This window comes from Danio rerio, chromosome 4, assembly GCF_049306965.1.
Source record: "Danio rerio strain Tuebingen ecotype United States chromosome 4, GRCz12tu, whole genome shotgun sequence".
In the NCBI taxonomy this organism is placed as follows: domain Eukaryota; kingdom Metazoa; phylum Chordata; class Actinopteri; order Cypriniformes; family Danionidae; genus Danio; species Danio rerio.
In genome coordinates, this window is record NC_133179.1 from 12,053,870 (window position 1) to 12,068,430 (window position 14,561).

General features: G+C 31.6%; 1 protein-coding gene across 11 annotated transcripts in view; it reads left to right on the forward strand.

Annotated features, from left to right (window-relative positions):
- Positions 1-142: 142 nt before the first annotated feature.
- Positions 143-14,561, forward strand: part of asb13a.2 (ankyrin repeat and SOCS box containing 13a, tandem duplicate 2) — a 170,071-nt gene continuing 155,652 nt past the window's right edge. For 9 of the 11 annotated variants that reach the window (XR_012401611.1, XR_012401614.1, XR_012401613.1 and 6 more), the window contains exons 1-6: positions 171-311; positions 1,545-1,732; positions 2,337-2,493; positions 3,386-3,520; positions 3,948-4,139; positions 6,493-6,628. Coding sequence is in view for 2 of the 11 variants with exons in the window: in NM_001126110.1 (NP_001119582.1) it covers positions 269-311; positions 1,545-1,732; positions 2,337-2,493; positions 3,386-3,520; positions 3,948-4,139; positions 6,493-6,620 (843 nt within the window). In the remaining 9 variants the exon portion in view is untranslated. Of the gene's footprint in view, positions 312-1,544; positions 1,733-2,336; positions 2,494-3,385; positions 3,521-3,947; positions 4,140-6,492; positions 6,929-14,561 lie in introns of those variants that run through there. The other 2 variants (NM_001126110.1, XM_073946340.1) reach the window with 2 other exon arrangements.

Sequence of the window (14,561 nt, forward strand, 5' to 3'; positions counted from 1 at the left end):
AGCTTGTATCTGTGACTAATGCACTGGGATTCATTTATTATTTGTCCAAACACTTTTTGTCGACAGCTCTTCACTCGCTATAAACTACAACTCCCAGCATTCACAGTCGAGCGCGTCAAGGACAAACGTCGCGTGTAGTACCAAAACAGAGCAGGTCACGTGATGCATATGCCGCGTTTCTAAACGCAAACAATTCCTGCTGCAATTAGCTAGCTGGCTGACTGTCTTAAGTTTAAATTGTACTGTCTATCAGTTTACTTAAACTGGGATGGAAGTGGAAACAGCAAGACCGTATTTTTTTGGTGACATCGGTAAGTCCAAGAGGAAAGCGTGTCGCCGCAATGTCAGTCAGCGGCGTGTTGTCCCGTTTGTAAACATATTAGAATATTTCACATAATATCCCCGCAAACAATTTTGTATTCAATATACATCTAAACGTAGAAAGCTTGACTAAAACAAGGCTAAACCTGGACTGCCAGTGAAAATCTAACATACGTCTAAGAATAGCCCAAAACTAGACCAGTCGTTTAATAGATTTGAGACTATATGTGTAGTCATTCATTTCTGTTAACTTGATGACTAGTCTAGATATGGCCTTTTTCTTAATGTCAATTAGATTTTCATGGACAGCCCAAATTTAGCATTGTTTTAGTCAAGAGGACTTTGTTTAGACGTCTATTAGACATCAAAAATGCTTGCTGGGATTGCTCTTTAATATGATGTCAACTATAGACCATTTTGGGGGATGTAAACAATAAAAATGGTCCTATTTCCTGCTTTAACGTTATACATATAATTTCCATAGCTTCCAAGAATCCTAAAAGATCCACATATTGACCAATAATGTTAAGATATGATTGAATTTCCTCTTGTTGCAGTTATTAAAATAGTTTGAAAACAAGCAGGACACATTCGTGGACCAATGGCATCACCACATGATTGAAATGGTCTATACTGTTAGCATGACAATAAAATGACATTGAATAACAGTAAGGTCATTACCTATGGTATAAATCCATGATATATATCCTCAATACAGCTTATTCGGTTGTAATTTGAGGGAAATTTATAAATATATACATTCATACACACACATAAACAAACACCATGAAAGCATAACATATAACTAATTAACAGGAAAAATCAAGGCGGCTATCGAAAATATTAGATTAAGTAATGTATAATAATTTTTGCTACACCCTATTTTAATTTAAAATGTGTTATTTTACTTATCTTAAAGATGTTAGGTGATGACTATCTTGAATGAATACAACTAGTTAATAAAACTTTTATAAAAAGGCAGCAAAATATACCGTCTATGTTTACTACATAAATTACTATTTATTACATTTTACTTGAAGTAAATAAAAAAGGTTGTCTTTCCATATCTGGCTTATATATTGATGCTTAACCATCAAGTTTTACCTCATAAACTAAAAGTAGTATTACAACAGTGTATCATTCATAAATAATGCAGTTAAATATTCTCTTGTGTTAATGGTGTTTGTGTGTTGTTATGTTGTTATGTATGTTATGTGTTTTAGGTTTCTGGGCCGAGAGAACGGAGGTTCACAAGGCTGCGTATGAGGGTGAGGTGTCGGTGCTGCAGGATTTGATTTCGAGCGGAGCATCAGTAAATATCGTGGCTGTGGACTCCATCACTCCTCTTCATGAAGCAGCTGCTCGCGGACAGACGCAGTGTGTGAGACTTCTGCTGGATGCAGGAGCTCAGGTATCAAACAGCTACACATGTACTGTCCTCAAAAATGATTCAGACAACTCAAGTGTAGGTAATAGGTTAATTTTACAACTCCCCTAGTGTTAGTTAAAATTTTTCAATCCATTCAGCTGATTTTTGCGTCTAATGGCAGCACTTTTAGCCTAGCTAAGCATAAATCATTGAATCAGATTAGACCATTAGCATCTTGCTCAACAAATTAAATTTTTTTTTTTTTCAGTTTGAATCTTCTATAGTTACATCGTATACTAAGACTGACAGAAAATGAAAAGTTGTTGTCAATGTGGCTAGGAACTATATTCTCACTTTGAGGTAATAATCAAGGAACTTTCGTCAGACTTAGTGAACAGTTTTACCACAGAAGTTTTAAAAAGTAATTATTATAATCTTTTTTTTTTTTTTTACAGAGATGCTAATGGTCTAATCCGATTCAATAATCTATGCTAAGCTAAGCTAAACTAAACATGCTCTTGCCAGACTCAGAGATTGAATTGATTAAAAAAAATGGTTAAAACTGTACTGTTTAACGCTAGGGGAGCTGTAAATAAGCCTTTTTAAGTGCAGTGTTTAAAGCGGTTTCTTCTGGGTTTTGTTGCAGGTTGATGCAAGGAACGTGGATGGCAGCACTCCGCTGTGTGAAGCCTGCTCCATCGGGAACTTTGAGTGTGTGAGGCTGCTTCTGGATTATGGAGCAAAAGTCAACCCAACCCTCACCTCGCGGACCACTTCACCTCTTCATGAGGCCTGCATGGGAGGTCTGGTGCTTTCATGTGAAATTGTATCAGTGTATTTTTAAGAAATACAGTTTTCAAATTATAAAATAAAATAAAAAATGATTAGGTTTTGCTAACATTTATGGCAAATACAGGATTTGTAATAGTTATTTATAATGTATAATTATTACAAGGTTCAAAATAATTTTTACATTGTGTTTTTTTCTTTTATAATTGTTACAGTAGTACATAATCTTTCAAATATTTGTATACATTTATAGTGAAAGTATTATTTAATTTAACAATTTATTTACTAAACAAAAATATAATAAATAAAAGTGTTTTAAAATATGCTAGTAGCTATTTTGCTAGTAGTATAGGCTCTGTAGTTTTTACATAAATATATTTTATAATGTGTGCTATTACATTATTACCTACTATATGTTAAGTATTTTTTATTTATTCATAATGCATTAATTATTTTGATGAAAAAAAAAAAAAAAAAAAAAAAAAATATATATATATATATATATATATATATATATATATATATATATATAATGTATATAAATAAAATATATATATATATATATATATATATATATATATATATATATATATATATATATATATACCTCAAATGCATAAATAACATTTTTAATTATTTAAAAAAAATACATTTTCATAAATTATGCAGTAATTGTTTTATTGTTTAATTGTTCGACCTTTTATAATTCCTATGGTTTGTTTGTTTTATTTAAAATTATCAAATATCAGGTAAAAAATTTTTTTTTTTTAATTGACCTGTTAATAATACAAAAAATATTTAAGAGAATTTTATACATTTATTGATTTACTTTGCTAAACTTTCTTGAGAAAAATAATTAGTTGTTTCTATTCACTGCATAATGTAAGAACATTCTGTGTTATTCAGGTAATGCAGACTGTGTGAGGTTAGTGATTGCTAAAGGTGCCAGTCTCGAGGCGTATGACCTTTACCATGGTACTCCTCTACATGTGGCATGCGCCAACCGACGACTCGAATGTGTCAAGGTGCTATTAAATGCAGGTAAATACAGATGATGAATTTAAATAATGACACATTCTCATTCTTCATTATACAAACCTCAGAGAAATTTGAAATCTTTAAAGGAAAGCATTGTAATCATCTCTTACGTTTTAGTTTAGGTCACAATTCATTCTGTTTACTACTGTTGTATTACTTATTATTATTAAAATATTAACTGTGTATTAGTAGTTGATGGGGGTTGATTAGTTGTAAGTATGATCTTATTCTACATTCCTAATCCTACCCAATACTTTAGCCTAACTTCTACTGTACTAAATATTAATAAACAGCTAATTAATATTTTATTAAGCTAGTAGTGTTAGTTAAAGGTTTGTTAATACTATGAATTGTGACCTAAACTAAAGTATTACCTATTCATTTATAAACAAACAAAAGAGTAGTCTTTTTGTCATATGTTTGTGTGCAGGTGTGCACGTCAATGCCACTAGGCTCCATGAGACGCCCTTACATCACGCCGCCAGGACCAACAATGTGAACATGATTGAGATGCTGGTGGAATTTGGTGCCAATATTTACGCCCGAGACAAATATGACAGGAAGCCAGTGGACTACACGAGGCCAAACACACCCTCAGCGCACTGCCTTCAGCTCTATGAGAGTGAGTGCATGTCAACATTAAAACCTCGCCTTACAAATTAATAAGACAAAGGCAAGTTGATTTACATAGCACATTTCATACACAATGGTAATTCAAAGTGCTTTACATAAACAAGAATAAAAGACACATAAAATACAAGTATAAGAAATCAAATTGAAGAATAAAACGTATGTTAAAAAGTGTAAAACAGGTTTTAAAGGAATTTAAAAAAGGAAAGAAAGACATAATAGTGCAAGGCAGTAGTTTGTGTTTGTGTAAAATTTGTTTATAGTTATTAGAAATGTATTATAGTAATTAGGGCTGCACAATATATCGTTTCAGCATCGATATCGCAATGTGTGTGTCCGCAATAGTCACATCGCAGGATATGCAATGTTTAGTTGGGATTATAGTTAATCAACAATTGAGAGTACATGAGATTTGTGGAGTCATTGCAAAGTATAACCATTACAAAGTGAAATGTAATTGTCTGCATGTGTTTTAAAGGCATTTCAAGAAAGTGTAAAGCATTCGGGCACAATGGCGTACAACATTTGTAACTTTAACGAAGAATAATAATACTGAATTATTAATACAATGAAGACTATACAGTCTTATTCTACATAATACATTTCTGCATCTGAATACTGTTTGGCTCTCCGAAAAACCATGAAGAACTGTGTATTTAATTTTTTTTTTTTTTTTGCTCTATTGTAATTTTCCTTGCAATTTTATTTTTTATACATGATTTACAACCTTACAGAATCAACCCAACCCGTCTAAATTAGTGATTTTTTTTTCACCAACAGAGCTATTTAAGGTGTCTAATAAAATTGTATTGATATTGCAATATTTATTGCAGAAAAAGGAAATATCGCTATGTCAGATTTTTCAGCCCTAATTGTTATTATATAGTAATTGTATTTTAAAAATGGGTTACATTTGCTATATGAACTATTTTATGGTATACTTTTACTTTGTAATATAGAATACATTTTTTAAATAGTTATTTATTTTATGGAAATAAAGGAAACGTTTTAAAGCATACCACCTTATTGTTATTGTATGCACAATAATTTGGAATTGTAATAATTTGGAAGAATTGTTATCAGTAGTTTACACAACATATTTATCTAGTTTATAGTTATAATGCGACATTTCATTTTAAAAATACAGATTTAAAATACCATTTTTGTATAGCTGTTTATAATTTCTATATCTTTACAAAATCCTAATTCATAAATTTGCTGAATTACATTAAACTAAATGCACTTTAAATGAATTACATCAAACTAAATAAACTTTGGACTGAAGTCGTTTAAATAACAGTTGTGGGAAATGTCCAGCAGATGGTGCTCATGGTTTATCAATGGTTTAGCACGGTTTAGTTCATGTGGTTCATCAGTTCATTCCTTCAGTGTGTTCTCTGTTCTCCTGGTAAGATTTAAAATGTTCCAACTGTTGAATTATGTTATGTTATGTTAGTCTTAAATGTTATGATTCTAGTGGTGTTTTGGTTGTATTTTACACCTGACGCAGCAGTGATGCACAGCCGGCTCTGCTGCCTTGGTGCAGTTCAGGATGTTTTGTATGTGATGTTGTAAACAATTACCTGAAGTTTATGATGATGAGATTAAAATCAAGCTGTTGGTCTGGAATCCGTCATAACTCTCATCCGCAAAACACATATTCAAGACCCGATCCAGTGCCCCTCTTCAGAATGTAAACCACGTTAATGAGAATCCGTGGCCTAGGAGCAAGTAAATATTTTCCTGTAATGGTATTTAGAGAGTGGAGAGAATGAAAACGACACTGCAGACATTCAGGTTGTGTGTATCGAATGATAAGACGGAAGGTCCTGGTCTTGAATTTAATCATACAAGATAGTTTTATCTTCTGGAATGCTCTCTTTTATCGTGTTTGCCTTCCATAGAAACCAAATGCAATGTCAAAATATACACGGGATTAGCAGAAATGGCACTTGACAGTAAAAGCATGGCCACACAAAATGACAAGGCCCAACACATACTCTCCATTGAACATGTACACATAGACATCAGCTTCTATATAACTGCAGGTTAACTATGTTTATATATAATAACCGTTAAAGGTCTTAGTTACTAGTTAATTAGTTATTAGTTACTAATAAACACATGGTAACTAAACACCTTAACTTTGTCTTTAATTGTAATGCAATAATGTGGTGTGTACTTTTTGTAAAGCTGCTTGAAACAGTAATTATTTTGAAAAGTGTTATACAAATAAGCTTTAAATGAGTTGAATTATTTACTTCTGATGTTTAAAACCTATTTGTGTGTTAATGAATGATAGTGTTACTGATTTAAATGCTGCATGATCTTGTATTTTTCTGCAGGTTCTCCTCTTTCTCTGCAGCAGATCTGCCGTATTACTCTGAGGACCGTCCTGGGCACCAATGCTGAAGATGTGGTGGGAAAACTGGATATTCCCAACCGTATTATCAGTTACCTCTTATACCGATGAAGCTCAAGGTGTGCAGACACTGTGGAAAACTTTTTTTTTTTTTACCTCAAATGCACAAAAAACTTGGTATTTCTCAAACAAATATTACTTATATTAGCACTTAAGCATCATAGGAGGCATATACAACTTGATTTTGTGTGGGAAAAAAAAATCTTGGGAGTTTTGTATGGTGCTGCTTTAGACATGAACTGCACACTTCACCTTATGTTTGCTCACAAAAAATGCTGTCATTATTAACCGTTAACTGTAAGCGTTTCATGTGATACTAAACACCTATAAGCTAATTTTGTGTGCAATATTGACAAAAATGTATTTATTTATTATTCTCAATTGAGTGTTTTAGGCCTGTTTTAGGCCTCTAATGCAGTTAAAGACAAAATGATTAGCATTCCTTCGAAATTTTGATTCTTTTAGATATTTTCTAAGTGATGTTTAACACAGCAAGAACTTAGTTCATTAGTGGCATAAAATCAAGCCATCAGTCATGTGAAGGTCTTTGAAATGGCCAAAAATGATTCAAATAAAATAAATTGCATAATAATATTAGTTTATTTAATACTTGGTTTCTCAATAAACAAATATATATATATATATAAGAGAATATATTATTATACTATTTTACTGTTTCACTGTAATTCCTATTATGTTTCTCTTCTATAGAAAGTCCTATTTCTTTAAGTTTTCCTGAATACATTTTAACAAATGGCAAGCAGAATAGGATCAGTGCTCGAAAAATAAACTTTTTGAAATTCAACCTGAAATAGGAACAGAATCCAATTTTTATTTTTTTAGTTCAAGACATGATGAGATTGTTTTCAGAAGATGCTGTATTGGACACACAAGACTCACACATGAACATTTACTCAATGAAGAAGAACCCCAAAATATCAACATTGCTACAGAAACCAAACTGTTAAACATATTATTGTGTAATGCCCTATTTTTTATGTTATCAGACAGCAATTTCTATCTGGAGAGACTTTAAATTAAATATTTTTAAATGCAAATCCTTCTAAAATTGTACAATTTTCAAAAGTAAACCTTAAAACACAGTTTTTCAATTTTTTATCTTATATATATATAGGGTTGCACGGTTATCGGTAGCACCGTGATGCTATGGCTGCAAAATACTAGCGGTGCCTCTGTAGTTTGTAATCGGTAGGATGATCATTGACAGTTCTAACGGTTAATGTTGCACATGGAACAGAACAGTCACAGTATATACAAATAAAACAGAATAGCTGTACAAATAAATATGTATAAGGTCTAAATTATAAATGAACTGTGATTTAAATTTAAGTATTTTAACACATAAAATATAGATACTACTTGGATGTTGTGATACTTCAGCTGGTGTAGTATCTTAGCCTAAATTTATGGTATGATGACAACCCTACTTATATGTTGTCATTTATTATTATTTATGTATTTTTATCTTGTGTATTTATTGCTGTTGATTACTTTTAATTGTTAATGTAATATTTTTATAATTTTAGAAAAGTGTGATTTATAAAATGTGATAAACTTGATCTTTTTTTAATTTTATTTTATTTTGCCATGACACAGCCATAGAAGCTGATATGGCTATAAACTCAAAGTTCTCTCTCTCTCTTTCTTTTCGTTTTGCTGGAATAAAAAAAGAGAAAAGTACATGTAAATCGGCATTTTTATCAGTCCCATTAAGAAATAAATTTTTTCCACTGCCTTCAGAACAAACCATGTTTGTGCTGTAGCTTACCTGTTAACCTAATTTAGCTAACTAACCTTTAAATTGTAATTTAAGCTGCATACTAATGCAGTATATTGCAAAGTTACTAGTAAATCAAGTAAAAGTGATTTCTTTTATGAAAAAAGCAGCCTTGGTGATTAAAAATTCATAAACATTTAAACAATACTCCATGTAAATAAATTACACACAATATACAGGGTGTCTGCAAGGTTTTAAAACGTTTTAAAACGTCCTAAATCTCAAAAACCAAATTGTAGGCCTTAAAAAGTTTTACATTTGCTGAAACATTGTGTTGTAGGTCTTAAATCTTATTAAAATGGTCTTAATTTTCCTTTGTTCTTGTATAGCTACTAAATCTGACCATCACTAACATTTCACCTCAATAAAACCTATAACTTTTTATTTTAAAATGCTATTTTTAACTTGGTTTACCATAATGTTTTAATTATTTTCCTTACAGTAACATTTGTTTTATAGTTCTCCACTTAATTACTGCTGAGGACACTGACCTGGACAGATATTTGTGCATACTCTTAGTTTATAATAGTTTAATTTTTAATTTTTTTTTATTTTAAAGAAATGTTATGCTGAAAACAAGTGTATGTATACAACAAGAGCTTGCTTGTTTTGAGACATTATTTAAAATACCTGTGTATATATGTGTATAATGCACAGAAGTATGCATTACAATATCTTAAAGTATTACAATATCTTCTAATGGAGTAAATGATGACAGAATTCAAGTGTTTGACTTGTTTTAAGCAACAGAAGCATATAGATAATAAACAGTAAGCACTTCCTCACAGCACTTCTCAGCAGAACACTTCAAAATATGGCATGAAATAAATCCATGACTGATGGCAGCTGTTATATGCACACTAAATACTGGCGGAGAGACACAGAAAAAGCGGAAACACTTAATCTGGCATCTGTCTGCATTCAGGAACTCCTCTGACCATTAAATAAAGTCTAGGGAAACACTCTAATGCTCACACACACACAACACACAGCACTGAACATGTGTTTTTATTAGAGATGGATTATAGCAGATCACAGCGGTGTCATTGCACAGGCTGGGGAAACACTGGCATTCAGCTTGAGTTATACCACTCTTCTGCCATATTCACTGTCTGTTTTGTGCTCTAATGACACTGACGGAAGCCAGTTTAGAGTGCTGTAGGATTGTAGTATGTTGTTTATCGATACTGATGATTGCAAAGTTTTAACAATGGTTTTACAGTAATCTGTATGTTTTTCATTCAAAACTGCTGTTTTTTAAAGTTCATATGGAGTGGATAATTGCACATTTTGGACCAAACTAAATATATTTATTTTGAACTTCAGAACTAACTAACTAACTAGCTAACTAAATAAATAAATAAATAAAAATAGAGATAAGCATCAGGGAAATATTCAAGCATCAGGGATCAAACAAATAATTAAAAAGGTGAAAATAAATAAACTACATAAATTCAAATAACAACAGTACATAATAAAAAATAAATTAATAACAATGTTCAATACACATTTTGTACATTGCATTTCACAGTTTTTTTGGCTACAATTTTGAATATTCATTTTCTTTTCGGCCATGTCCCCTATTTATCAGGCCACAGTGGAATGAACCGCCAACTATTCTGGCATATGTTTTACGCAGCGGATGCCCTTCCAACCGCAACCCAGAACTGGGAAATTTTAAGTAATAAAAATGTGTTATTATTCTGAGCAATTGTTACTTTGAACAGAAAAAAAAGCTCTAAAAGACAATATTTGTATTTAAAATAAATGTTATCAGACCGGGGCGACGCGGTGGCTCAGTGGTTAGCACTTTCTCCTCACAACAAGAAGGTCGCTGGTTCGTGTCCCAGCTGGGCCAGTTGCCGTTTCTGTGTAGAGTTTGCATGTTCTCCCTGTGTTGGCGTGGGTTTCCCCCAGTCCAAAGACATGCTGTACAGGTGTATTAAATAAACTAAATTGGCCGTAGTGTATGAGTGTGAATGAATGTTTTCCAGTGGTGGGTTGCAGCTGGAAGGGCATCCGCTGTGTAAAACATGCTTGATAAGTTGGCGGGTCATTCCACTGTGGCGACCCCTGATGAATAAAGCCGAAGGAAAATGAAATGAAGTCAAATGTTATCAGAACTTGAATAAAGCCAATCTTAAAAAAATCTCAAACATGTTAAATTCAGTAAGTCCACTAAAAGTTATTTAATGACTTAATACATTTTAAAAAGAAAATGGACCCTAGGTGACTATAAAAAATGTAGAAAAAAAAAGGGTTTAAACAGAACTTTGAAATGTAAATCAAAATATCTGTAGGTCCACACTTAAAGAAAAGCCTCATGTGCAATCACATGTTGAACTCACTAGTGAAGTATGACCGCACACGTGAAGCTCATGTGCTATTTCTATAAAAGCAAACCTTATTTCACATTGTCACTCGGAGGGAACACAATGTTTCCAGTCCTGCACAGTCTCAGTTTATCACCGCAAAACGGCTCTATTTGAAGCCGCAGTTAAAACAATTAGCTTCAGCTATTTCTCATTCAAGCGTTCCTTAATTCATATAAAGGGTGTCCGGATTAGTTTTGTGAGTCTGACCCGAAGTTCTCCGAGCTCTCTTTATCCATCTGATCCCTTCACATCCCCTGTTCCTCCACTTTTAAAGCACACAATGTCCTATAAATAGCAGGCAGACCCGAAATAGATCAAGGTCCCAGTCCAAGAAATGAGTTCCTCTGGATGTGACCTGTAGAGAAGGATAAAAAAAAACAGAGGCCAGGAATGTTGTTATTAAAGCCTCTTTCTGATATTAAGCTTACAGAGACATGACAGCTGCTATTGAAAGAATGCTGCTCTCTTTTTCTTCTTATCCGACTCACATCTTCAAGCAGCCTTTAAAGGATTGCTGTTTTATCTTCTGAAGTCTTAATTGTTTAAAGCGGATTGGGGAATTTGTGGATGTTCTGCTTTGGATATGCTGGTTATTTCAAGACTTGAATACTTTTCGCATGAGCTTGTGGTTTTAATATTGTGCAAAAATATCAGGCTGATTTTGCTTATTTGAGTTCTTGTGAAGTAAATATTTACAGATGGATTGACTGACTGGTTTGGTTTTTCCTTCGTCTTTCTTCAGGATATTCAGTTATAAAGCTTAATAAAAGAATTAGCCTTGTGAAAACAGCAGAGCTGACAATAATATTGTTTTTAATACTCATTTAGTTTGATTTAATTTATTAATTAGGCCCTCGTGCACATCTAATTTGACTTCACAGGTTGTAAGGGAAGTAGGTCAGTAATACTTTGTTTTTAAAAGAAATTTACACATTTATTTATTTAGGAAGCACAGTAAAGTGTCAGTAAAACATAGTTATTTTACTTCACAGGCATATTTATGAAAGCAGAAAAATGGGGTCGGTAAGGTTTGATTTTTAAAAGAAATGAATCATTTTACTCATCAAGGACGCATTAGAGCAGTGGTCTCAAACTCAATTCCTGTAGGGCCACAGCTCTGCATAGTTTAACTCCAGCCACCTCCAACTCACACCTGCCTAATAGTCTCTAGTAGTCTTGAACGCCTTGATTAGTTGCATCAGCTGTTTGATAAGGGTTGAAGCAAAACTGTGCAGAGCTGCGGCCCTCCAGGAATCCAGTTTGAGACCTATATTAGAATGATCAAAAGTGATGGTAAATACATGCGTAATGCTACAAAATGTTTCAAATAAACAACGTTCTTTTGAACTTCATGTTTAGCAGTATTATTTAAATTTATTTCCAAAACATTAATCATCATGCTTTCTTATTTATGAGATAACAACCGAACTGACTGAGACAGCTACATGGAATTTGACTATTTAAGTTTAAATGTATATTAAATATTTATATTTTAAATAAACTTTGTTCTTTCAACTTAAAATACAATTAAAAATTTTATATATTTTTGTCAAAAGTTATTTTTATTTTATTTATTTATTTATTTATTTATTTATTTATTTATTGATTGATTGATAAGACATATAACGGGGCAGCAGTTTATTTCCTATTTGTTTTGTTTCATTTTTATATAATTTTTAGTTTAGTTTAGTTTTATTTTATTTTTTTATTTATTTTGTTTATTTTATTTTTTAGTTTAGTTTTTGTTTTGTTTTTTTATTTTATTTTATTTTTATATTTGTTTCATTTTATTTCATATTTTTATTTTATTTTATTTTTTATTTTTATATTTTGTTTTTATTTTATTTTTGTTTTTTTGTCTTATTTTATTGTAGTTTCATTTTATTTCAGTTTCATTATTTTATTTTTATTTTTATTTTTTACTTTATTTTATGTATGTCTGGTTGTATGGATCTTATTAATTTTTATGCCCCTTATCACTTTTAAAAATAGCAATATATTTTTTTGCATCAAAAGTGTGTGTGTGTGTGCGCGCGCACGCGTGCGTTTGTGTGTATATATATATATATATATATATATATATATATATATATATATATATATATATATATATATATATATAAATTTTTTATTTTACTTTTTTTTTGCACATGCTACACAAGCTTTTTAATTAAAAAAGAAAAACAATTATTATTCCTCCTGAATGACAGCAGAACAGACAAGTATATAGTTTGAATATAATGTCTGTATGACTATTCCTGTGATTTCCCACAAGGGGGCTCTAAAGCTTTGGTAATCCTTCACATGTCAGTTTTCCTTTGTTTGTAGACTTCTGCTTCATGACCAAAAAAAAGCCTTAATCTCTGTGAATTAAAGCATTAGATCGCATTCTGTTCAACATCTATTGACTCTCCAGTAGAAAGGCAACAGTTAGTTATCAAAACAAGCTTCAGCCGGCAGTGCGAAACTCTCCAAAGTATTATTATTATTTCTTCTGCCAGTTGTCATTGTGCTACTGCATGTTGACACTGAACCTGGTCAGACAAGAAAACTAGCACACCTCATTACACAACCAAACAGTTTTTGTGCAAGAACAAAGGTTTGCAGTGGCTGAACGGCTTTAGGAGGTTGTAAAAAAAAAAAAAAAGTAGTCTACTTGTAGGAAAAGTCGAAGTTGGAGTAAAAAAAGAGGAAGCAGATTGTGGTTGTGAGATGGTCTCACAGGCACAAATCACCTCAGATCCAGTCAGGAATTCAGAAGGGATGAGAAACAGTGTGTGTGTGTGTGTGTGTGTGTGTGTGTGTGTGTGTGTGTGTGTGTGTGTGTGTGTGTGTGTGTGTGTGTGTGTGTGTGTGTGTGTGTGTGTGTGTGTGTGTGTGTGTGTGTGTGTGTGTGTGTGTGTGTGTGTGTGTGTGTGTGTGTGTGTGTGAGTGAGTGAGAAAACCACACACTCATGCAGAATCACTGCAGATGAACATTTAGTTTTAATGCATCATATTTGTGGCCATGACACATTTACAACATCTAGTTTTGCAGGAAAGAAAATCTCCGTGAATTAATCTACTTTTGTTTTTTTAAAACGTTTTAGCGAACATCAAAGGCGGTCACATGGCTGGTTTATGGACTTTATGCCACTGAATCTCTAACAAATGAACAGTACATTTTTATAGTGTATTATAGACTAGTGACTAGTTATTTTCTTGAATGTATACATTTTTTAGATTTAAAGTGGTTTAAAGGCACTGTATACAATTATTATTAATTATTATTAGAGGTTTTATTTTATTTACCAAAAGCAAAAACAATTATATTTCTTCCCCATGGAGATTTTATTTTATTTATCAAAAACAATAAATGTATTTCTTCTCTGTGGAGAGATTTTATTTTATTTATTTATTATTTTATTTATCAATAGCAAAATCAAGAATTATTTCCCTTAGAGAGATTATATATATATATATATATATATATATATATTATTTTATTTTATTTTATTTTATTTTATTTTATTTATCAAAAGCAACAGTTGTATTTCTTCCACATGGAGATATTTTATTTTATCAAAAGCAAAAACAACAAGTATATATAATATATAAAAGATATATAATATCTCCACATGGAGATATTTTACTTACTTATTTATTTATTTATTTTGTATTTTATCAAAAGCAAAAACAACAATTATGTTTCGTCTCCATGGAGAGGTTTTATTTAATTTAATTTAATTGAATTTTGTTTTATTTTATTTATCAAAAGCGGCAATTGTATTTCTTCCCCATATAGTGATTTCATTTTATTTATCAGAAGCAAAACAACAA